Source organism: Coregonus clupeaformis, chromosome 1 (assembly GCF_020615455.1).
Source record: "Coregonus clupeaformis isolate EN_2021a chromosome 1, ASM2061545v1, whole genome shotgun sequence".
In the NCBI taxonomy this organism is placed as follows: domain Eukaryota; kingdom Metazoa; phylum Chordata; class Actinopteri; order Salmoniformes; family Salmonidae; genus Coregonus; species Coregonus clupeaformis.
The window spans coordinates 78,443,249-78,470,347 of NC_059192.1; the positions used below are offsets into that span (position 1 = coordinate 78,443,249).

Sequence of the window (27,099 nt, forward strand, 5' to 3'; positions counted from 1 at the left end):
GTAGTGCACTAAATAGTAAATAGGTTGCCATTTGGGATGGAACCAGCACACAAACACTAAGCTCTACTTCGCCTACAACATTCTCTTGAACACCCTTGTTGGGAAGAGAATAATCATCTCTGGCCCCCTGCCGTGCTATAGAAGATATAGCCGCCTCGCTGCCTTAAACGAATTCCTGAAGAAATTTTGCAAAGTCTCTTTTTGTGACAATTTTGACTTGCTGTGGGAGCAACCAACACTCTTTAAAAGAGAAGGGATTCACCCTAACCGCAGAGGTTCCCAGATAATAGAAGTGCAGTCAATGTAAGTAACCTAATCTATGTTCCTTTAACTGTTAACTGTTAGTATTGTCAGCAATAATAATATGCCCATAGAATTTAATTCCACTGTTTGCACTGAAACTGTCTGCCTTAGGAAGAAGCCCACTGTGGGCAGCTCAATCAGTACCGTTGGCTCAAATGTAAATGTCACTGAAATGTCTACCTCAGATCCGCCTCTCAGAATAGTACTAAAATCGCGGGTCACTACTTCACAGGAGAGCCATTTGAACGTAAACTTTTTTTAAAAATCAAAATGCGTTTTTTGGCAGAAATGCCTTCTGGAACATGTGAACTTTCATGTGCCTTAATAACAAACTTGTATGCCATGCCTTGTATAAAATTGTTGAATTACGAGCCTTTGGTTATGCCACAGAAAAAGACAGCAACCTTCCCACTAGCCATGATTGGCTGAGATAATGAGTGGGCTGGACATGCCGAGAGAGGAGTTCAGATTGGTCTGCCATATAGCACGCTTCTGTCTATTTGAGCTGGTCAGTATGTGTAGGTAATCCTGTCTAACGCAGCTTTTTTGAATGTATCATGTAGTGAAGCTGCATAAGTGTTGCTCCACTTTCTGGAGGATCGAGTTTTGAAATCAGTGGAATTAGAGTATGATAGCTAAAGAGATGGAGAAAACACCTGTCTCCGGATTACATCTTCAAACTAAGGGCAACCATGGCATCCGTGACAGGGAGACGCGTCCATCCATGCACAATGTATACAGGTAAGATAGTCTAGCTAGCTACATTTTCAGATAATACACGTTTCTAATTTTGACAGAGTGGTTTAATTTCAAGTTAAAGTGTACTGTTAGCTAGCTAGCTAACGTTAGCTGGCTGGCTCGCAAGCTGACGTTACGTGTATGATCTTATTATTTGTATCTCAGAGCCATTTGCTTGGCTAGTTATAGCCTAATGTTAGCTAGCTAACGTTGAACCTGGTTGGTTAGCTACCTGCAGATTCATGCAAGGTAGTAAAGTCATGAGTTGGGATTATGGTTCATTGTTTAACTAGCTAGTCAACGTTAGCTGGCTGCCTCGCTAGCTAACGTTATGTGTATGATCTTCTTATTCGTATCTCAGAGCCATTTGCTTGGCTAGTTATAGTCTAATGTTAGCTAGCTAACATTGAACCTGGTTGGTTAGCTACCTGCAGATTCATGCAGGGTAGTAACGTCATGAGTTGGGATTATGGTTCATTGTTTATTATGGCTACAGGTTAATTTGCCTCACCTAAAGCCTATTCTCGTAGGAAGTTGCTATAGACCACCGAGTGCTAAAAGTCAGTATTTGGACTATATGTGTGAAATGCTCGATAATGTCTGTGATATAAACAGAGGGGTATATTTTCTGGGTGACCTAAATATTGACTGGTTGTCATCAAGCTGTCCACTAAAAAACTTCAAGCAGTACAGTGCCTTCCTATTTTGTTGCATTACAACCTGTAATTGAAATTGATTTTTATTTGGATTTCATGTAATGGACAGACACAAAATAGTCCAAATTGCTGAAGTGGAATTAAAAAATAACTTGTTTCCCAAAAAAAATTCAAATAATAATAACGGAAAAGTGGTGCGTGCATAAATATTCACCCGCTTTGCTATTAAGCCCCTAAATAAGATCTGGTGCAACCAATTACCTTCAGAAGTCACATAATTAGTTAAATAAAGTCCACCTGTGTGCAATCTAAGTGTCACATGATCTGTCACATGATCTCAGTATATATATACCTGTTATATACCATCACCCCGAGAACACCATGTTTTTCATCGGCAGGGACTGGGAAACTGGTCAGAATTGAAGGAATGATGGATGGCGCTAAATACAGGGAAATTCTTGAGGGAAACCTGTTTCAGTCTTCCAGAGATTTGAGACTGGCACGGAGGTTCACCTTCCAGCAGGACAATGACCCTAAGCATACTGCTAAAGCAACACTTGAGTGATGGGAAACATTTAAATGTCTTGGAATGGCCTAGTCAAAGCCCAGACCTCAATCCAATTGAGAATCTGTGATATGATTTAAAGATTGCTGTACACCAGCGGAACCCATCCTACTTGAAGGAGCTGGAGCATGTTTGCCTTGAAGAATGGGCAAAAATCCCAGTGGCTAGATGTGCCAAGCTTATAGAGACATACCCCAAGAGACTTGCAGCTGTAATTGCTGCAAAAGGTGGCTCTACAAAGTATTGACTTTGGGGGGGTGAATAGTTATGCACGCTCAAGTTTTCTGTTTTTTTGTCTTATTTCTTGTTTGTTTCACAATAAAAAATATTTTGCATCTTCAAAGTGGTAGGCATGTTGTGTAAATCAAATGATACAAACCTCCCAAAAATCAATTTTAATTCCAGGTTGTAAGGCAACAAAATAGGAAAAATGCCAAGGGGGGAGAATACTTTCGCAAGCCACTGTACCCGATGCCTGCAATCTGGTTTAGGTGATCAGCCAATCTACCAGGGTATTTACAAACAGAACAGGAACTAAATCATCCACGTGTATTGACCACAACTTTACTAATGCAGCAGAAATCTGCTCTAAAGCGGTATCCACACCCATCGGATGTAGTGATCATAATATAATAGGCATATCTAGAAAAAACAAAGTTCCATAGACTTTACCTAAAATTGTGTATAAACGATCATACAATAGGTTTTGCAATGATTCCTTTGTCGAAGATGTGAAAAATATTTGTTGGTCTGATGTGTGTAATGAGGAAAACCTGACGACGCACTTGATTCATTTATTAAATGACCTCTTCCGGTTACTGATAGGCCTGCCAAGAACTGTCAAATCCCCATGGATAGATGATTAATTGGTGGTCCTCTGTAGCTCAATTGGTAGAGCATGGCGCTTGTAATGCCAGGGTAGTGGGTTTGATCCCCGGGACCACACATACGTAAAAATGTATGCACACATGACTGTAAGTCGCTTTGGATAAAAGCGTCTGCTAAATGGCATATTATATTATATTATTATTAATTGAAAAACTGTATGGCTGAGAGGGATGAGGGAAAGGGAATAGCAAATAAATCTGACAACACAGCAGATTGGCAAACATACAGTAAATTGAGAAATCACGTAACTAAACTGTCACGGATTCTGCCGAGGCTGCTCCTCCTCCTAGTTTGGGCAGGCTTCGGCGTTCGTCGTCCCCGGAGTACTAGCTGCCACCGTTGAATGTTTCTATGTTTGATTGCTTTTGTCTGTCTTTTACACCTGTGTCCGTTTGTGTCTGATTACGTGTTCTATAAGTTGCCTGTTTTGTATTGGTTAGGTTGTGTGTTGTTTTTCGCCTGTCCGTAGTGCTGCGTGTTTTGTATCTGTTTCGTTGTTTATTGTTTTACGCATAGTTTGCGTATTGCTCGCCTCTGGTTTTCTTGAGGCCGTTTACTGTATATTTGCCTTGTGGTGTCACAAGTAAACTTTGTTGGACTAAGCTTCGGTGTCCTGCGCCTGACTCCCACACCACATACACCTCAGCCTTGACAGAACAACACACCAGTATGGAGTCAGCAGGAGCAGTGGCGGCACCCAAGTCGCTGGAGGATCGGATCAGCGACCAAGACACCATGATCCGGCAACTTGGGGCCGCCATGAACGAGGTGTCCAACACTCTGCGCCAGTTGGTTACGGGAGAGGTGCCCACGCCTTCTCACACCATACCATCACCAACGGCCAGTCCTCCTCTCTCAGCACCGGAACCCAGTGGCATTCGGCTCTCGCTCCCGAGGGCATATGATGGTTCTGCAGCCGGGTGTCAGGGGTTCCTCCTGCAGGTGGAACTCTACCTGGCCACCATACACCCAGCGCCCTCGGGATACGAGAGCGTCTCCGCCCTCATCTCCTGTCTATCCGGCAAGGCGTTGGAGTGGGCCAACGCCGAATGGAGGGGAATAGACGCCGCTACCATCACCTACGCGGAGTTCTCCCGCCGCTTCAGGGCTGTCTTCGATCATCCACCTGAGGGGAAGGCGGCGGGGGAGCGTCTGTTCCACCTCCGACAGGAGAAGAGGAGCGCACAGGAGTTCGCCCTGGAGTTCCGGACTCTAGCGGCGGATGCGGGGTGGAATGAGAGGGCCCTCATCGACCATTACCGGTGTAGCCTACGAGAGGACGTTCGTCGTGAGCTGGCCTGCAGGGACACCAACCTATCCTTCGACCAGTTGGTGGACATCTCCATCCGTCTCGACACCCTGCTGGCTACCCGCGGACGTCCCGAGTGGGGGTCGTCCATTCCACCCTCCAGCACCTCCGAGCCGATTCCCATGGAGCTCGGAGGTGCTGGCGCTAGAGAGAGGAGGAGAGAGAACCCGAGGGGGGCCATCCCCTGCACCAACTGTGGCCGTGGAGGACACACCGCGGCCAGGTGCTGGGGAGGGTCTCCTGGGAGAGGGGACAACAGGTCACGCACTGGGGAGTCATTTCAGGTGAGTAGGCGCCCCAGTTACCCAGAGCTCTCTGTTGGTCACATGAGTATACCTGTGAGATTTCCACAGGTGGCACCTCATTCCCAGCATAAGGCGCTAGTAGATTCAGGCGCAGCTGGGAATTTTGTTGATCGTGCATTTTGTTATAGGTTAGGAATTCCCTTTCGGCCGGTAGAAGCCCCCTTTCCGGTTCATGCCCTAGACAGCCGGCCGTTGGGGTCGGGGTTGATCAGAGAAGTCACAGCACCACTTAAGATGACGACGCAGGGGGGTCATGAGGAGATCATTCAGTTTTATCTGATTGACTCTCCTGCGTATCCCGTGGTGCTGGGGTTTCCCTGGTTAAGCACCCATGATCCTACCATTGCGTGGCAACAGAGGGCTCTTATGGAGTGGTCTGCCCAGTGTGTAGGGAGATGTCTAGGTGTTTCCTTAGGGGCGACCTCGGTAGAGAGTCCGAACCAAGTGCCCGCAATGCGCATTCCTCCTGAATATGAGGATTTAGCACTTGTGTTCAGCAAAACGAGGGCAACACGGCTACCACCTCATAGACAGGGGGATTGTGCGATAGATCTCCAAACAGGAGCGGCACTTCCACGGAGCCGTGTGTATCCCCTGTCTCAAGAGGATACATAGCCGAGTCCTTGGCACAGGGATACATACGGTCCTCCACTTCCCCGGTTTCCTCGAGTTTCTTCTTTGTGAAGAAGAAGGACGGGGGTTTGCGCCCGTGTATTGATTACCGTAGTCTCAATCAGATCACGGTTCAGTACAGTTACCCTCTTCCACTGATTGCGACTATGACAGAATCATTACGCGGAGCGCGGTTCTTCACAAAGTTGGATCTCAGGAGCGCGTACAATCTGGTGCGCATTAGGGAGGGGGATGAATGGAAAACAGCATTTAGCACCACCTCGGGTCATTACGAGTATCTCGTCATACGGGTTAATGAATGCTCCTTCAGTCTTCCAATCCTTTGTTGACGAGATTTTCCGGGACATGCATGGGCAGGGTGTGGTAGTATACATCGACGACATCCTAGTGTACTCTACTACACGAGCCGAGCATGTAGCCCTGGTGTGCCGAGTGTTGAGGAGACTGTTGGAGCATGACTTGTATGTCAAGGCAGAGAAATGCTTGTTCTTCCAGGAGTCCGTCTCCTTTTTGGGTTATCGGTTGTCCGCGTCTGGTGTGGAGATAGAGGTTGACCGTGTGTCGGCCGTGCATAATTGGCAAACTCCAACCACTGTAAAAGAGGTGCAGCAGTTTTTGGGTTTTGCTAATTACTACCGGAGGTTTATCCGGGGCTTTGGACAGGTTGCAGCTCCCATTACGTCCCTGCTAAAGGGGGGTTCGGTTCGTTTGCAGTGGTCAGCTGAGGCGGACAGGGCATTTGTCAAACTGAAGAACCTGTTCACCTCGGCTCCGGTGCTGGCGCATTCGGATCCCTCTTTACCATTCCAAGTAGAGGTAGACGCGTCCGAGGCCGGCATTGGGGCAGTCCTGTCGCAACGGTCCGGCACGCCACCTAAGCTCCGCCCCTGTGCGTTCTATTCTAAGAAGCTCAGCTCGGCGGAGCGTAATTATGACGTAGGGGACAGGGAGCTGTTAGCTGTAGTCCAGGCCCTAAAGGTGTGGAGGCATTGGCTTGAGGGGGCTCAACACCCTTTCCTCATTCTGACTGATCACCGTAACCTGGAGTACATCCGGGCAGCTAGGAGATTGAACCCTCGTCAGGCTAGGTGGAACATGTTCCTGACCCGGTTTGTTTTTAAGATCACATACATCCCAGGGTCCCAGAACGGTAAGGCAGACGCCCTGTCCCGGCGGTATGACACAGAGGAGAGGTCCATTGAGCCTACTCCCATACTGCCGGAGTCTTGTCTGGTGGCTCCGGTGGTGTGGGAGGTCGATGCGGAGATCGAGCGGGCACTGCGTACCGACCCTACTCCCCCCGAGTGTCCTGTGGGGTGGACGTACGTTCCGCTCGATGTTCGTGATCGCCTTATTTATTGGGCTCATACATCACCCTCCTCTGGACATCCAGGTATTGGCCGGACAGTGCACTGCCTTAGCGTGAAATACTGGTGGCCAACGTTAGCTAAGGATGTGAGGGTTTATGTCTCCTCCTGCTCGGTGTGCGCCCAGTGTAAGGCGCCTAGACATTTGCCCAGGGGAAAGTTACATCCCCTGCCCGTTCCACAACGACCATGGTCCCACCTCTCGGTGGATTTTGTGACTGACCTACCCCCCTCCCAGGCGAATACCACCATTTTGGTCGTTGTGGATCGGTTTTCCAAGGCCTGTCGTCTCCTCCCAATGCCGGGTCTCCCTACTGCCCTACAGACCGCTGAGGCCCTATTTACCCACGTGTTCCGGCACTATGGGGTCCCCGAGGATATTGTGTCTGACCGAGGTCCCCAGTTCACCTCCAGAGTCTGGGGGGCGTTCATGGAACGCTTGGGGGTCTCGGTGAGCCTTACCTCGGGGTACCACCCAGAGAGCAATGGGCAGGTTGAACGAGTCAACCAGGATGTGGGTAGGTTTCTGAGGTCCTATTGCCAGGGCCGGCCGGAGGAGTGGTCTAGGTATATCCCCTGGGCAGAGATGGCCCAGAACTCTCTCCGCCACTCCTCCACCAATTTAACACCTTTCCAGTGTGTTTTAGGGTATCAGCCGGTCCTGGCACCATGGCACGAGAGCCAGATCGAGGCCCCTGCGGTGGATGAGTGGATTCGGCGCTCGGAGGAGACGTGGGACGCTGCCCATGTCCATCTGCAGCGGGCCATCCGTCAACAAAAGGCGAGCGCCGATCGTCACCGCAGTGAGGGGCCGGTATATGCACCGGGAGATCGAGTCTGGCTCTCGACCCGAAACCTGCCCCTCCGCCTGCCCTGCCGGAAGCTGGGTCGGCGGTTTGTGGGGCCCTTTAAAGTCCTGAGAAGATTGAACGAGGTGTGTTACAGGTTACAACTGCCTATTGAGTACAAGAATATTAACCCCTCGTTCCATGTGTCTCTTCTCAGGCCGGTGGTAGCTGGCCCACTCCAAGAAAATGAGATAGGAGAGACCCCTCCGCCCCCTTTGGACACCGGCGTACAGGGTCTGGACCATCTTGGACTCGAGGCGCCGGATGAGTGGTCTCCAGTATCTCGTGGAGTGGGAGGGGTACGGTCCGGAGGAACGGTGCTGGGTGCCTAGGAGGGACATCCTAGATCCATCCCTCCTGACGGAGTTCCACCGTGGGCATCCCACGCGCCCGGGTCCGCGTCCTCCTGGCCGTCCTCGACGCCGGGGTCGGCGCACGGCTGGAGCTGCGCGTCAAGGGGGGGGTACTGTCACGGATTCTGCCGAGGCTGCTCCTCCTCCTAGTTCGGGCAGGCTTCGGCGTTCGTCGTCCCCGGAGTACTAGCTGCCACCGTTGAATGTTTCTATGTTTGATTGCTTTTGTCTGTTTTTTACACCTGTGTCCGTTTGTGTCTGACTACGTGTTCTATAAGTTGCCTGTTTTGTATTGGTTAGGTTGTGTGTTGTTTTTCGCCTGTCCGTAGTGCTGCGTGTTTTGTATCTGTTTCGTTGTTTATTGTTTTACGCATAGTTTGCGTATTGCTCGCCTCTGGTTTTCTTGAGGCCGTTTACTGTATATTTGCCTTGTGGTGTCACAAGTAAACTTTGTTGGACTAAGCTTCGGTGTCCTGCGCCTGACTCCCACACCACATACACCTCAGCCTTGACATAAACTAAACAAAAAGAAGAAGAAACTATAGTATGGATGATAAAAAGTACCTTAAATGAAATTCTAGCCAAAAAAGTGAACTCGGCTCCATCCTTCATAGAGGCAGATGGCTTGTTCATAACAAAACCCTTTGATATTGCCAACCACTTAAATAACTTTTTTGTCGACAAGATTAGCGAATTTAGGCATGACATGCAAACAACAACCGCTGAGCCTTCATATTCATGCATAACGGACCAAATAATAAAAGACAAGCACTGCAGTTTTGAGTTCCGCAATGTTGGTGTGGAAGAGGTGACATTTATTTTGCTATCTATAAATAAGGACAAGCCACCTTGTACCGACAACCTCAATGGTAAATTGCTGAAGTTGGTAGAGGAATACATTGCGACTCTTGTTTGCCACATCTTCAATTTAACCCTAGAAGACAGTGCCCTCAGGCCTGGAGGGAGGCAGAGGTCATTCCGCTGCCCAAGAATAGCAAAGCACCCTTTAATGGTTCAAACAGCCGACTAATCAGCCTGTTACCGGTGCTTCGTAAACTTTGACAAAATACAATGTTATTTTACAGAAAATAAATTAACAACAGACTTTCAGCATGCTTATAGGGAAGGACACTCAACATGCCCGGCACTGACACAAATGACTGATAATTGGCTGACAGAAATTAATAATAACATGCTGACCAGACGTCCGCCATCACGCGCATGTTGATTTTGTCCACCCACACCAGACGCTATAAAGACACGCAGGTTGAAATATCAAATCGAACTCTGAACGAACTATATTAATTTTGGGACAGGTCGAAAAGCATTAAACATTTATGGCAATTTAGCTAGCTAGCTTGCTGTTGCTAGCTAATTTGTCCTGGGATATAAACATTGGGTTGTTATTTTACCTGAAATGCACAAGGTCCTCTACTCCGACAATTAATCCACAGATAAAAGGGTAAACAGAGTTTGTTTCGCGAGCGGTGTGGTCAACATGTAAGAAGATTGTGGGAGCTGTTTTGTTATATTTCAGTGCAGCTTTTGAGATCATTGATCATTACAAATTGCTGAAAAAAAGTAGATGTTATGGTTTTGCATCCTATGCCTTATCATGGATTGAGAGTTACCTATCTAATAGAACACAGAGGGTTTTCTTTAATGGAAGCCTCTCTAATGCAAATTTGGTTGAGTGTTGCATAGCGCAGGGAAGCCAGCTTGGGCCATTATTGTTTTTACTAATGACCTTCCACTGACCTTAAATAAAGCCTGTGTGTCTATGTACGCTGATGACTCAACAGTATACACGTCGGCTACGACAGTAAAATAAATAACTGACACCCTTAACATAGAGCTCCAGTCAGTTTTAGAATAGCTAACTAGCAATAGGCTGGTGCTAAATATCTCTGAAACTAAAAGCATCGTTTTTGAGACAAAACACTCACTCAACATTAAACATCTAGATCTATTACTGAATAATGTGGCGATTGAGCAAGGTGAGGAGACTAAACTGCTGTGTGTAACCCTAGATAGAAAGCTGTCATGGTCAAAACAATAGTTGCTAAAATGGGAAGAGGTCTGTCCATTATAAGGTGTTGCTCTGCTTTCTTGACATATACATCTACCAGTTCTACAGGACCTGGTTTTGTCACACCTGGACTACTGCCCAGTTGTGTGGTCATGTGCTGCAAATAAGGACATAGGAAAATTGCAGTTGGTCCAGAACAGAACAGCCCGTATTGCACTTAGATGTACACAGAGGACGAATGTCAGTGGTATGCATGTCAATCTCTCCTGGCTCAAAGTTGAGGAGAGATTGACTGCATCACTATTGGTCTTTGTGCGAGTTCTTGCAGAGCTGCCAACTCACAAGCATTGGCCGTGAGACACGCATTTGACCCTCTTCTCACACTCTCACGGCACACCTCTTACAGTGGGGAAAAAAAGTATTTAGTCAGCCACCAATTGTGCAAGTTCTCCCACTTAAAAAGATGAGAGAGGCCTGTAATTTTCATCATAGGTACACGTCAACTATGACAGACAAATTGAGGGGGAAAAATCCAGAAAATCACATTGTAGGATTTTTAATGAATTTATTTGCAAATTATGGTGGAAAATAAGTATTTGGTCACCTACAAACAAGCAAGATTTCTGGCTCTCACAGACCTGTAACTTCTTCTTTAAGAGGCTCCTCTGTCCTCCACTCGTTACCTGTATTAATGGCACCTGTTTGAACTTGTTATCAGTATAAAAGACACCTGTCCACAACCTCAAACAGTCACACTCCAAACTCCACTATGGCCAAGACCAAAGAGCTGTCAAAGGACACCAGAAACAAAATTGTAGACCTGCACCAGGCTGGGAAGACTGAATCTGCAATAGGTAAGCAGCTTGGTTTGAAGAAATCAACTGTGGGAGCAATTATTAGGAATTTTTTTTAAAATAAACAAATGGAAATGGAAGACATACAAGACCACTGATAATCTCCCTCGATCTGGGGCTCCACGCAAGATCTCACCCCGTGGGGTCAAAATGATCACAAGAACGGTGAGCAAAAATCCCAGAACCACACGGGGGGACCTAGTGAATGACCTGCAGAGAGCTGGGACCGAAGTAACAAAGCCTACCATCAGTAACACACTACGCCGCCAGGGACTCAAATCCTGCAGTGCCAGACGTGTCCCCCTGCTTAAGCCAGTACATGTCCAGGCCCGTCTGAAGTTTGCTAGAGTGCATTTGCATTATCCAGAAGAGGATTGGGAGAATGTCATATGGTCAGATGAAACCAAAATAGAACTTTTTGGTAAAAACTCAACTCGTCGTATTTGGAGGACAAAGAATGCTGAGTTGCATCCAAAGAACACCATACCTACTGTGAAGCAGGGGGGTGGAAACATCATGCTTTGGGGCTGTTTTTCTGCAAAGGGACCAGGACGACTGATCCGTGTAAAGGAAAGAATGAATGGGGCCATGTATCGTGAGATTTTGAGTGAAAACCTCCTTCCATCAGCAAGGGCATTGAAGATGAAACGTGGCTGGGTCTTTCAGCATGACAATGATCCCAAACACACCGCCCGGGCAACGAAAGAGTGGCTTCGTAAGAAGCATTTCAAGGTCCTGGAGTGGCCTAGCCAGTCTCCAGATCTCAACCCCATAGAAAATCTTTGGAGGGAGTTGAAAGTCTGTGTTGCCCAGTGACAGCTCCAAAACATTACTGCTCTAGAGGAGATCTGCATGGAGGAATGGGCCAAAATACTAGCAACAGTGTGTGAAAACCTTGTGAAGACTTACAGAAAACGTTTGACCTGTGTCATTGCCAACAAAGGGTATATAACAACGTATTGAGAAACTTTTGTTATTGACCAAATCATTATTTTCCACCATAATTTGCAAATAAATTCATAAAAAATCCTACAATGTGATTTTCTGGATTTTTTCTCATTTTGTGTGTCATAGTTGACGTGTACCTATGATGAAAATTACAGGCCTCTCTCATCTTTTTAAGTGGGAGAACTTGCACAATTGGTGGCTGACTAAATACTTTTTTTCCCCACTGTATATCGCACTCCTTGAAAAGTACTGCTTTTATTTTTAATTAGTCCATTGTATAGTCAGCGCGTTAACTTTTCAACTCCAAATCGTTTTGAAATCGGATCATCTGCGCCTGCAATTTAACATCAGGAGCTGAACCTCTATCATTGTCCTGTTTTGCCACATTGAAGCATATGATTGGTCTAGTTATGTAAGTGATCAAGGGGATTGGATGAATGTTTGAAAGAAACGCCCCTCAAAATTAGTGGAGCTGAATGGAGAGAGAGAATGTTTTCTGCTGGTAGGGCTGTTTTATGTACAATGTTGTCAACAAATTAGGTTGCTGTTACTCCAGTCCCTATTGCAGAATGCAGCCTTTTGACAGCATGTACTAAAGTCAATTTAATCCGCACTTGCATTAGTCCCCTCGGTTAGCGATTGGCGTTTAGGCTGTGACAACGAAAAGGCAGCAGACAGACCTACAGTATGTTTTAGCAGGGAAGTTAGGTAGGGTGACCTGATTATATAACTGTGAAATAATTTTTTCAAACAGATTGTGAACCCAAAAGTGTACGTTTTATTCTAGAGGGGCGACAATAAATATAAAAAATATTTGGTTAGGGTGTAGGGGCACATTTATGTAATCTTGTCTTCAGGAGATTTTATTTATTTACTTAATTTAGTCTGATCAGTGGAATAATTCTCATTCTTAACAATGGGTTAAAATATAGGGTAATTACTGTGCTTGTCAGCAAGAACACGACTGATATTCCCCACATTTATTTTATTATTCCACTTCTTCCCAATTTTGCCAGTGTAATCACATATTTGAAATCTGATATGGCTACTTGTGTCTTTGAAAATGAATTATTTGAGGCTATGTATTTTTGCAGCCATTCATAGACCGTTTTCATTAAGTCATACAAATAAGTATTGGATATTAAATGCTCCAGGAATCAAATACAATTTTTTACATTTTAGTATTGTGCACATGGAGAGCAAGCAGGATTTTCTTCCAGCCTTATTTTGAAGCGATAGTTCACCCAAATTACAAAATGTTTGTGTCCTTACCTTGAAAGCAGTCTATGGACAAGGAGACTGCAATCTATGATTTGGTTACCCACTGCCATCAACCATTATTAATATAATTTTTCTACTTGGAATTTCATCCCCAAAAAATCGCAGAGTAACAAAGTCGTCAAATTGTTTATGTTAATTTAATGTTCAAAGCATCCTGAATACACCTGACCTATGTTTATTTATTAATTAATTTTTTACCCTTGTCATACGCCTAAGCCATGTCAAAATATTTAGAATTATGTGAATTTGCTTTAAAACAGTAACATTTTCCATCTAGGTTGTGTCAGGGGGCAATGAAATTCACATAGCAAACCTCACTCCAAGCTTTCATCAAAAGTTGGCAGCCCTGGTGTTGTGTCAGGGGGCAATGAAATTCACATAGCAAATCTCACTCCAAGCTTTCATCAAAAGTTGGCAGCCCTGGTGTTGTTCGGTTAAAGGTACCGAACTGTCAATTCAAGCAGTTGGCACACAGTTCGGACACTCATTGGTACCACACAAGACATGCAGCCAGAGGTCTCTTCACAGTCCCCAGGTCGAGAACAGAAGCTGGGAAACGCACAGTATTAAATAGAGCCATCCCTACATGGAACTCTCTGCCACCCCAGGTAACTCAAGCTAGCAATAAAACCAGATAAAAAAAAACTGACAAAAGAATACCTTACGGCACGATGGGGACTGTGAAGAGACACAGACATTTTTATGTGTTCTGCATTGTATTTTGCATTGTATTATGCGTTGTATTATGTATTGTATTATGTATTTTATGTTGTTGTGTTTTGTTTCCTGCTTGGAACTGTTTGCAGCGGCTAATTGGGGATCCTAATAAATACTACAGTTCTTTCAGTACTCTCCCTCCGCCTTTCTCTGTTTTTATTTTTTCTCCCTCTCTCTCCCTTGCACTTCACCACTCCTTTCGCTTTCCTTCTTTCTCATTCTTTCTCCTTTTGTTTCCTCCTTTCCTCTCTCTTTGTTTCTCTCTCTCTCTCTCTCTCTCTCTCTCTCTCTCTCTCTCTCTCTCTCTCTCTCTCTCTCTCTCTCTCGCTCTCTCTCTCTGTCTGTCTGTCTGGTGATTAATAATAGGAACAAAGTACTGTTGTATCTCATGACCTGAGTCGCCAGCCTGTCGACACTCACTGACTGAAGCTCAAGGGGACTGTGTGTGTGTGTGTGTGTGTGTGAGCGTGATTGTGTGTGTGTGTGGTGTGACACACATCTGTTTGCGTGTGCGCATGTGTGTGCACAATAACGTGTCTATAGTACATGCGTGCACATGTCCGCATACTAGTGATGGGGGAAAAATCAATACAGTTACATATTTGGATATTATTTTTGACAATATAATTTTTTCTCTAGTTGGCTGTACCTGCACCAAAACTCCAGTATTTTCCCTTCATAGCTTGTTCTCCATCTTCTTTTTAAATAGGGAGCCAATTTTCTTGCAGCACTTTTATTTCCATGACTGATCAGAACTTGTTTTCTCATGGCTCTCTCATGTTTCTCTGCAGCAGACATATGGTGAGCAATATGTTCGGAACATCGAATCGCAATAAAATCACAGTATTGAATCGCAATACATATATGTGTGCGTATCTGTGTGTGATTCCTGTTTCTGAAGATCACTGACTGCTGAGATTTCCTGCCTTCCTCCATGGAAGCAGGAAAGGGAGGGAAGGTACGGGTCTGCACACGCCTGATATGCGCGCATGCACACACACACACACACTTACATACAATCATCATCAACGCTGCTGTTACTCTGTTTATCATACATCCTGATGCCTAGTCTCCATACATCCTGATGCCTAGTCACCATACATCCTGATGCCTAGTCACCATACATCCTGATGCCTAGTCACCATACATCCTGATGCCTAGTCACCATACATCCTGATGCCTAGTCACCATACATCCTGATGCCTAGTCACCATACATCCTGATGCCTAGTCTCCATACATCCTGATGCCTAGTCACCATACATCCTGATGCCTAGTCACCATACATCCTGATGCCTAGTCACCATACATCCTGATGCCTAGTCTCCATACATCCTGATGCCTAGTCACCATACATCCTGATGCCTAGTCATCATACATCCTGATGCCTAGTCACCATACATCCTGATGCCTAGTCACCATACATCCTGATGCCTAGTCACCATACATCCTGATGCCTAGTCACCATACATCCTGATGCCTAGTCACCATACATCCTGATGCCTAGTCACCATACATCCTGATGCCTAGTCACCATACATCCTGATGCCTAGTCACCATACATCCTGATGCCTAGTCTCCATACATCCTGATGCCTAGTCACCATACATCCTGATGCCTAGTCACCATACATCCTGATGCCTAGTCACCATACATCCTGATGCCTAGTCACCATACATCCTGATGCCTAGTCTCCATACATCCTGATGCCTAGTCACCATACATCCTGATGCCTAGTCACCATACATCCTGATGCCTAGTCATCATACATCCTGATGCCTAGTCACCATACATCCTGATGCCTAGTCATCATACATCCTGATGCTTAGTTACCATACATCCTGATGCCTAGTCACCATACATCCTGATGCCTAGTCACCATACATCCTGATGCCTAGTCACCCCTATACAAATCTACTTCTATCACTCCAGTATCCCTGCACATTTTAAATATGGTATTGGAACTGACCCTGTATATAGCGCCTTACTATGTTGTGTTTTTCTTATTTTTTATTTAATGTGTGTTTTTGTTCAAACTTGTGTTTTTTTGTCCTACATTGATATTGATCACTGCATTGTTGGGTTTGGAGCTAGCAAGAAAGGCATTTCACTGTACTTGTGCATGTGGTATTAAAACTTGAAACACACACACACACACAGTCAATTCCCCAGAAAAGAGGAGTCCGTTTTCAGATGGGGGGAGTGAGAGAATAAAGAGACTTGTGCTTTCTTTAGCCTCCCCCATCCCCAGAGCTTTGAACATCAAAGGACCGTTAGGGAATGTAAATATATGGTTTCTATAAAAGACTTGGAGAATGTAAATATATGGTATTGAAAAAGCATACAGGATATCCTGCTTCTAGAAGTTGCAATTACTCTTTAATGGTTCTCCAATCTGGCTATGAATGAGAGAAAGGGTTGAGTGTGTGCTTGCTTTTTAGTGTCTGTCTTCAAGTGTTTGTGTGTGTGCTTTTTAGTGTGTGTGTGTGTTTGTGTTTGTGACAAGAGTGGTGAGGTCTAGTCAGCTGAGAGGGCTTGGTGTTTACAGGAGACAGGACCAGGCAGACAGGCCACACGCACGCACGTACACAGGAACACACACACACAAACATTTGCAAGCAGACAGGCAGGCAGGAGGGCGGTATTATGACTGATTGCCTCCCCCTATGATGGCTGGTTCCTTCACTTAATTTTCCTAGAACACCAGCTAGAAGAGTAGGTGAAAGGTCAAATGCTATTGCATACCAGAGGAGATCACTCAGGCCTTTTCTCAATTATATTTCCTTTGTCCTCTCCTCACCTCCTTTTGAAAAATGTTTAAGGTAATCAAGGAGAGGAGGCTAGGAGAGGAAACATGGAATCAAATGCACTTGTATAAAAAACTGTCCTTCTCCACTAGCATGTCATCAGGCAAATTATGTTTACGTAGATGGAATTCCAAAATACATGTATAAAAGAAATGTAACTAGTTGTGCTAGACATTTTATAGACAAAATGATAAGTATCGTATCATTTTTCAATGTGTGTGCATGCTTTTCTCCTCAGAGGAAACCACAGTTGTTTCAAAGGAATTCAAAAAACTATTCTGCGGTAGGATACACCTTAGAATCCTGAGGAGGCAATCGAGGAGAGGAGCAAACTCCTTCGTTCACCTATTAACAAATTGACACCCTCCTACATATGGCGACCACTTATCGGTTTCTGGGTCACAGAGGAAAGGAGAATGGAGTCGAGGAGAGGACAGACTTTTATCCAACTGAGAAAAGGCAGATGACACACACACACACACAGAGAGAGAGAGACACTCTTTGTGTGTTGATGGTTGGCCGTGATCTGATTTGTGTTTTGGTGTTGAACTCAGTTGTTCTACTGTCTTCTTCTACAGTAAATGTGGGACACTTCCTCCAGAAAGCTGCTTCTTCAGCCTCATCTGCAGCACTGGATCCTTCATGGGTGAGTATATACTCTTCACTCACATGCACTCATACATCATATGCATGTGTTATGCCCTGTGTGTGTTGGCAGTTTGAGTAACAGAAGCAGGTGCCTTAGCTCATGAGTTTATGGTTGTGGTGAGATTAGAGAAACACTTTTGGCATGTCATCTTCAGGGTTACTACAATCTGACCAGCACTGTAATGGTCATCGTGCTTCTCCAAGCTCTGATGCTGCTGCTGGTCATTAATAGCCTAACAAACTTGCTAACTGCCTGGTACTCAGCACTCTGTTGTCCCTCTAATCACGCTGACATCAATGCAAATGTATTCAAAAATGAGAGCGCATGAGCTGATGTTGCGCAACATTTCTATAGGCTATGCAATTGTGCGAGAACAGAGTGATGGCCACTATTAAAACGAGGAGGATCCCATCAGCTTTCTATAGGCTAGGCCTACTATATTTATTTCTCAACTTTCCTAATATTAAGCACATTGCTTACATTTACAACAGGAGTATAGCCTACCTGGCTGGCATGAAAATAAACCACGGGAAAAAGCGTCCGCCATTCGCTATTTAAGTGCATAGATGACATGTTTTTTTTCGCTGCCCCTGTTTCGATACAGGTGCATGATAATGGTCCATTCTAAATCAAAACAAATATCACATATATTATTTAGTAAATACAAGATTAAATCAAGACAATTATATATTATCACTTGATAATGATGCCCAGCATAAGAAACAAAGCCTTGTTTTGCGACTTTTTCGAATCATAGTCGCATGTAGCCAAGCCCATAGGCCTATATGTTTTAATAAGGTTTGTATCACAACTAAAGTGGCCAAATAACTTCTTTAAATGAAGCACATTAATCCGCTTTACAAGGGGTGTAGAGCCTAACTGGCATATATAAGCAACGCGTGAATTTCATGTTTGGGGAAGATCATTTTCACCATAAAAATGCAGCTTTTATAATAAAAGCATTACATGCATAATTGCATTTGCTTTCACTTTTAATAGTGGTGTTTTCCGCTAATGGAACATTCGCGTTTATAGTCTACTACCATGTGCGCATAGCTGCGCATATAATGTGTAGAAATAGCCTAATAGTTTATCAACATTTTAAGCTAAACGTTCTGATCTGTTGTGTCAGCCACATTGCATAAAAAAGGTTTTTTGATGCTAGTGGTTATATTAATTTGGGATCTATTGCATCCCACAACTGTCCCAGACTATGTTTGGAATATTTATTTCTCGCACAGAATAGAATAGGTCGACTTTTGTACTATGGGGGATAGTAGATTGACATAGGCTAGTGCTTTTGCTGTTCGTTAGGCCTACTGCTCTTATTGGCTGACGAAAAGTTAATGTAGACAGTTTTTCCAACATCTTCAATATGCACCTCGGAATTGGATAAGCCGGATGTGTCTGTCTTCATTTGTAGCATGTGAGAAAGACCCGATCACGTGACGGAGAGCGGTGTTGGTGAGAGAAGTTTCGGATTGCGCAGCACACTCAGGGATAAGGGCACACCGCAACACTTCGTGCCGCAAAAGGCATGGATTCTTTTAGGGATGCCACCTTGAAATTCGAGTCATTATCAAGTGCTTGTCAAATTGTGAATGAGAGACTATTGGAGTGTGTAATGCCGGCGCAAAAAACAAAGCAGAGCTCATGCCTTTCAGGCGACTTTTTTCAAATCATCATTAGAGTCTCATCATGCAGCCTTACAATGTATTAAAAATCAAAACATATAGCCCAACGTTTGTAGAACAACTAAAGTTACATTCATATCGCTAAATTAAGCATATAGGAGTAGCTATTTCTATTTTATTAAGCTTTGTTCAATTGTATTCTTCATACTATAAAATAATATAATGCCACGGAATTACAAGCAGATCTTGTCTGCTAAATGAACTAATGTAGGCCACAACCATTTGGCATAGCCACATCAGGACCTATAATAAGGACAACTGTGAGTACACTATTATTTTCTGCCAGCTCTCTGTCCATAGCAGTCCAGTGTGAACCCCCTGACACCCAGCAGTGAAAGTCTCTGTGTTGGTCTGAAGCTCTTACTCAACCATGACCCCTGAGCTAGGGTCATGCTCTGTCTGAGCTCTACACTGTGTGTGTGTGTGTGTGTGTGTGTGTGTGTGTGTGTGTGTGTGTGTGCGCACGTGTACTTGGGCATTTGCCGGGACATTTTGAAACAATGTTAAGTATAGATAACTTAGCTTAGCCTTTTAACAGTTAACAGGTAACAGTTAACATAAATTATTCTTAACTTTCTTAAAGTCAACAGTTACATAATCCAGCCATCAAACAGTCCTACACACACACACACACACACACACACGCTCCACTGGGTCCCTGAGGTCTGGCTGAAACAATAGGATGTTATTATAGTTGGCTAGCGGTGAGGTAAAGACGTGTAAGACGGTGCATAGAACAAGGGGTCAGGGATGGATCACACCCTCTGGTTCAGTCAGTAAACTGTCTCACCCCTCAGGGCCTTGAGTTAGGCTACACACAGTCCTGCGGTTTTTCTGTTCTCTCTTACTGATTGGGGATTTTTTGGTAGAAGTCAGTCGCTGGTTAAAAGGTCAGGATGAAAACCAGCATGCATTGTGGCCCTTGAGGATTGGAGTTGTCTGGTGTAGGAACTAGGGATAAAGGGCAAGAGGTTGACATGGAGAAATGGAGCATAAATTTGTAATATGTAACTTCTTGGGCGACCCAACCAAATTCACATAGAAATCTGTCATTCTCATTGAAAGCAAGTCTAAGAAGCGGTAGATCTGTTCAATGTGCGCTATTTCTATGCATCCCATTCTTAAATTTCGTTTTTGCGTCTTTTGCTTTCGGTTTTGTACACCAGCTTCAAACAGCTGAAAATATAATATTTGTGGTTATTGAAAATATATTTGACCCACCACCTGGATTCGGTCCTATGCAGCAACATTGAAAATGGTATATCAAACACTGCAGTTGAGGAACAATGGGAAAGTCATTCTGCTTTGAAAGTTAATAAACTTGTAACCCCACTTTTGAGAAAATGGCCTGTGAATGTTTTGGTACGCCTACTGGAGAGCGCTTCTTTGTCTACACCCATTCAGCATCGTTCACACCCTCTTAAGCCTTAGCCCCACCCATCTCTTCAAGGATTCACATGTGAGGCTATATGCTAAACAGAGTGAATATGTTAATGTAGTAAACAACCGAAGATTTCAAGACTAAAAGTGGTGAAAGAAGTAGCAAAATGTAGTAGTAAAAATACACTGTATCTAGTCCTTGGCCTATATCCTTAATCTGACTTTGGTGCAGGTCATGTTGTTCTTCATATTACCGTCTTTGGTAAACATACACTATATCAAATTTTATCTAAGTTTATTTGTCACATGCACAAGATACAGAAGGTGTAAACGGTACAGTGAAATGGTTACTTGCATAGTGGAGTCTTTTGTTTAGCTAGCTAAATAATGAATCATAATCCCAATTTATAATATCATGCACCATACATGAATCTGCAGGTAGCTAAAGCTAACCAACTAGGTTCAATGTTAGATATGAATAATATTACTACACAGATCATACACGTAACGTTAGCTAGCGAGCCAGCCAGCTAATGTTAGCTAGCTAACAGTACGCTTTAATTTGCAATGAAAATGACTTTCAGACAAAATTAGAAATGTATAATATCTGGAAATGTAGCTAGACTCTTATCCGTATATATGGATGAATGCTTCTCCCTCTGTCATGGATGCCATGGTTGCCCTTAGTTTGGGGGAAGACTCTACAATGTCTAGTTCAATTAAAATGTTTTTACCTAAATCAGTTATTTCCTCATCGTCTGATTCATTTTCAGAATCAGAGAGAGTCAGCATGGCACGATCGTCCTCCAGAAAGTAGTCCATCACAATTTTTCCCCACTGATTTTTGTCGATAGTGCTATTAACCTCAGGGCAGCAATGCAACACTTTTTCAGTTCATCATGATATCTTTCAAAAAAAGCCACGGTAGAAAGGATTATACACACATACTGAGCAGCTCATGTTATAGACAGAAGCATGCTAAATGGCAGACTAATCTGAACTCATCTCTCGGCATGTCCAGCCCATCCATTATCTCAGCCAATCATGGCTAGCGGGAAGGTTCCTGTATTCTTCCGTGGCTAAACCAACTAGGCTCGTCATTTTATTCGTATTTACAGATTTTTTATTTATTTATTTTTTATTTAACCTTTATTTAACCAGGTAAGCCAGTTGAGAACAAGTTCTCATTTACAACTGCGACCTGGCCAAGATAAAGCAAAGCAGTGCAATAAAAACAACAACACAGAGTTACATATGGGGTAAAACAAAACATAAAGTCAAAAATACAACAGAAAATATATATACAGTGTGTGCAAATGTAGCAAGTTATGGAGGTAATTACAATTAGTATTAACACTGGAATGATAGATGTGCAAATAGAGATATTTGTTATTAAAGCACATGAAAGTTAATATGTTCCAGAAGGCATTTCTGCCAAGAAATGCATTTTGATAAAATAAAAAACGTTCAAATGCCACTCCTGTGAAGTAGTGACGTGCGACATACGCCTAGTTTCTTGAAATGGGTCACATTTCACAGTGGTTTAGATGATACACTCTGAGTGCATGTTTTGTCACATAACCTGAAATTAGGCGAACTATTCTAATTTTAGCAACTAGGAAATGGCAGAGTGATTCCTGCATATTGCACCTTTATTATTTAATCCATAAGGCAGGGGGGTGGGGGTCATACCAAGGATCATTTAGCTATTTGATTTAGAATTGTAGGACCCCTTTAGGTATAAAAAAGTGTTTATATAAAACAATTATTTGATGAAACATTGAATTTGGCCTTACTGCTCTTAGTCCATAGAAACGCATTGAATAACAGATTCAAACATGGAAAAACAGATAGTCAAAAAATTTATCAAAAGGAAGTTTGTTTTGATGTGTGTCTGTCCTATATCTGAGAGATATAAGAAAGATCAGGACATTTTTTAAATTTTTTTATATACACTACCAGTCAAAAGTTTGGGCACACCTACTCATTCAATGTTTTTTTTTATTTGTAAATTTTTTTTACATTGTAGAATAATAGTGAAGATATCAAAACTATGAAATAACACATATGGAATCATGTAGTAACCAAAAAAGTGTTAAACAAATCATAAGAATCTCAAATATAAAATATATCTTGATTTGTTTAATACTTTTTTGGTTACTACATGATTCCATATGTGTTATTTCATAGTTTTGATGTCTTCACTATTATTCTACAATGTAGAAAATAGTAAAAATAAAGAAAACCCCTTGAATGAGTAGGTGTTCTAAAACTTTTGACCGGTAGTGTAGGTAGGATCTTAATTTGAGCCAGTTTGCTACAGCAAGAAAATAATTCTGCAGCGACAGGAAATGTGGATTATAATTAATGGACATTTTTGTAGGGGTTGATAGATTTTTCGTAAGGGAAAATTAAGTCTGAAATGTCAAAGTGGAAATTACAAACTTCAGAAGCCTTTCTAAACCTCAAATACACTACAAGTTAAACATTTCCAGCAGGAAAGTTCTCATGCAACAGGGTGATCAAATTAGAATATAAATGTCTCAAGGCAATTTGCTTCACAGGGCATCATCATCATAAAATCACAAAGAACATTCATAAATAATTGCATGAACATTTTTACATTTTACCCACAATCTAGGTCATAGAAATAAATAAGTTAACATAGTACAGTGTGTGAAATATCTTATATCCCACCCACTCTGGTCACCATATTCACCTTGCGTGCTGTCTTCTCCATATCTGAAGTCAGTGTTTTCTTTATGCTTGGGATGTTGACCACACCACCATATTCCATTATAAACCGTGGATCGAGGAAAGATGCCCTGTCCATAAGCTCTTGTGTGCCAGGTTCTTCATACATGTTGTTCAAGTGGTCCAAGATCTTTGTTTTTATGGACTTTGTGAGTTATTTTTCCTCTTCCTCTTCGTCTTCTCCCAGTGCCAGCAGGGTTGTGTTGAACAAATGGAGAACTGTCTTCAGGTACAACACGCTGACATACTCTTCACCTGACAGTGTGTCAGTGAACTCCAGAAGTGGGCTCAAGTACTTGCTGACTGATTCCAGAACTCCTATGTCTTGGCATGCTGGGATCAGGTGATTTGACTTTTTGTCTCTGGAGAGGGCCTGAGCCAAGGCCAAGTTCTGCTCCAGCACACTCTCCATTATCTGTCAGGATCCCCATCTTGTTTAGCATTCTGTGATGAGTAGATGCTCTGGAAGGTTGAGCTCCTTCTTTGCTTCACCCAGTGCCCTCTTGTTTTTCCCCATGTGTAAGAGAAGGCTCCCCCCAACTTCTTGCAAAGGCCTGCCATACGTTTAATGCGGTGATCATCTTACACTGCATTTTCTGAAAGAAATATGACACAATGATTAAGACCAAATACATATGATAATAGATAGGATTATTACACCTATATTAACAAACATTCATTTTTAACATGATCATCAAATTATAGTGTGCTATAAGCACTTAAACATTAATTAATGAATAACATTATGAGTTCCTATTTCCTATTTTACTATTATGAGTTCTTAAATAACCTAAGTTAATCATGTATCCAGGCAGGCATAGGCTGCAGATGGAATAGGAAGCTTATGATTGTGTAATTATTTATAAGTAGGTTCAATCATTATTATAATTGAAATGATATGTCAAAGATCCTTAACATGCAACACGTCATTTACCGATTGCAAGGTGCAGCCTGTGTCCAAAACATTGGTGTCTGGTCAATGTGATGGCCTTTACCATGTTTGCACCGTTATCAGTTGTTATGCACACTTACTGTAGATAGTTAGAATAGTAGAATACAAAAGGTGCAATTTCGAAATGTGGTTGTGCATCAGCAGTTATGTCAGTCACTCAATTAGCCTATGTCATCTAACATCTTTTAGATTGGTAAATTAGTGATCGAATTACCGACCGCTGGTGGGGTGGGGGGCCCATTGATTTAGTTAATCACTATCACTCGGATATCATATTAAAAATTGAAAACATTTCTTTCCACCCTATGGCAAAATGCCACTGTGGCCCCTCAAGATGAGTTCAGATTTTTTGTGGCCCCTAAACTGTTGCCACAAAATTGGAAGCACAGAATCATCTAGAATGTAATTGTATGTTGTAGCGTTAAGATTTCCCTTCATTGGAACTAAGGGGCCTAGCCCAAACCATGAAAAACAGCCCCAGACCATTATTCCTCTTCCACCAAACTTTACAGTTGGCAAAATAGCCTCCAACACTCTACTCAGCAAAATGGATGTAGTCTATCACAGTGCCATCCGTTTTGTCTCCAAAGCCCCATACACTACCCACCACTGTGACCTGTACGCTCTTGTTGGCTGGTCCTCACTACATGTTCGTCGTCAAACCCACTGGCTCCAGGCCATCTATAAATCACTGCTAGGCAAATCCCCGCCTTATCTTAGCTCATTGGTCACCATAGCAGCACCCACCCGTAGTCTGCGCTCCAGCAGGTATATCTCACTGGTCATCCCCAAAGCCAACACCTCCTTTGGCCGCCATTCCTTCCAGTTCTCTGCTGCCAATGACTGGAACGAATTGCAAAAATCTCTGAAGCTGGAGACTCTTATCTCCCTCACTAACTTTAAGCATCAGTTGTCAGAGCACCTTACCGATCACTGCACCTGTACACAGCCCATCTGAAATTAGCCCACCCAACTACCTCATCCCTATATTGTTATTTATTTTTGCACCACAGTATCTCTATTTGCACATAATCTCTTGCACATCTAGCATTCCAGTGTTAATACTAATTGTAATTATTTTGCACTATAGCCTATTTATTGCCTTACCTCCATAACTTGCTACATTTGCACACACTGTATATATATTTTCTGTTGTATTTTTTGACTTTATGTTTTGTTTTACCCCATATGTAACTCTGTGTTGTTGTTTTTATCGCACTGCTTTGCTTTATCTTGGCCAGGTCGCAGTTGTAAATGAGAACTTGTTCTCAACTGGCTTACCTGGTTAAATAAAGGTGAAAAAAACAAAAACAAAAACATTATGCATTGGGGCAGGTAGCATTCTCCTGGCATCCGCCAAGTCGAGATTTGTCCGTCGGACTACCTGATAGTGAAGCGTGATTCATCACTCCAGAGAACGCGTTTCCACTGCTCCAGAGTCCAATGGCGGCAAACTTTACACCACTCCAGCCGACGCTTAGCATTGCGCATGGTGATCTTAGGCTTGTGTGTGGCTGCTCGGCTATGGAAACCCATTTAATGATGCTCCCGACGAACAGTTCTTGTGCAGACATTTTTTACAGAGGCAGTTTGGAACTCGTAGGGAGTGTTGCAACCGTGGACAGATTATTTTTACGCGCTACATGCTTCAGCTCTCGGCGATCTTTGAGCTTGTGTGGCCTACCACTTCGTGGCTGAGCCACTGTTGCTCCTAGACGTATCCACTTCACAATAACAGCACTTACAGTTGACTGGGGCAGCTCTAGCAGGGCAGACGGTGCCACGTTGAAAGTCACGGAGTTCTTCAGAACGGGCCATTCTACTGCCAATGTATGTTTATGGAGATTGCAATTGCGGTGTGCTCGATTTTATACACCTGTCAGCAATGGGTGTGGTTGAAAAAGCAGAATCCACTAATTTGAAGGGGTGTCCACATGCACTACCGGTCAAACATTTTAGAACACCTACTCATTTCATTTTTCTTTATTTTTACTATTTTCTTCATTGTAGAATAATAGTGAAGACATCAAAACTATGAAATAACACATATGGAATCATGTAGTAACCCAAAAAGTGTTAAACAAATCAAAATATTATATATTTGAGATTCTTCAAATAGCCACCCTTTGCCTTGATGACAGCTTTGCACACTCTTGGCATTCTCTCAACCAGCTTCATGAGGTAGTCACCTGGAACGCATTTCAATTAACAGGTGTGCCTTCTTCAAAGTCAATTTGTGGAATTGAGTTCCTTCTTAATGCATTTGAGCCAATCAGTTGTGTTGTGACAAGATGGGGGGGATGGGGGGGGTATACAGAAGATAGCCCTATTTGGTAAAAGACCAAGTCCATATTATGGCAAGAACAGCTCAAATAAGCAAAGAGAAACGACAGTCCATCATTACTTTTAGACATGAAGGTCAGTCAATACAGAACATTTCAAGAACTTTGAACGTTTCTTCAAGTGCAGTCGCAAAAAACATCAAGCGCTATGATGAAACTGGCTCTCATGAGGACCGCCACAGGAATGGAAGACCCAGAGTTACCTCTGCTGCAGAGGATAAGTTCATTAGAGTTATCAGCCTCAGAAATTGCAGCCCAAATAAATGCTTCACGGAGTTCAAGTAACAGACACATCTCAACATCAACTGTTCAGAGGAGACTGTGTGAATCAGGCCTTCATTGTCGAATTGCTGCAAAGAAACCACTACTAAAGGACACCAATAATAAGAAGAGACTTGCTTGGGCCAAGAAACATGAGCAATGGACATTAGACCGGTGGAAATATGTCCTTTGGTCTGGAGTCCAAATTTGAGATTTTTGGTTCCAACTGCTGTGTCTTTGTGAGATGCGGTGTGGGTGAACGGATGGTCTCTGCATGTGTAGCTCCCACCGTATAGCATGGAGGAGGAGGTGTTATGGTGTGGGTGTGCTTTAATGGTGACACTGTCTGTGATTTATTTAGAATTCAAGGCACACTTAACCAGCATGGCTACCACAGCATTCTGCAGCGATACGCCATCCCATCTGGTTTGCGCTTAGTGGGACTATCATTTGTTTTTCAACAGGAC

The 27,099-nt window shown here is 43.4% G+C and overlaps 1 protein-coding gene across 1 annotated transcript in view; it reads left to right on the plus strand.

Annotated features, from left to right (window-relative positions):
- LOC121574727 (transmembrane protein 150A-like) overlaps nt 1-27,099 on the plus strand; it is a 102,799-nt gene that overhangs the window by 40,917 nt on the left and 34,783 nt on the right. Inside the window, exon 5 of the mRNA XM_041887278.1 lies at nt 17,179-17,246. Coding sequence (XP_041743212.1) covers nt 17,179-17,246 — 68 coding nt within the window. The remainder of the gene's footprint in view (nt 1-17,178; nt 17,247-27,099) is intronic.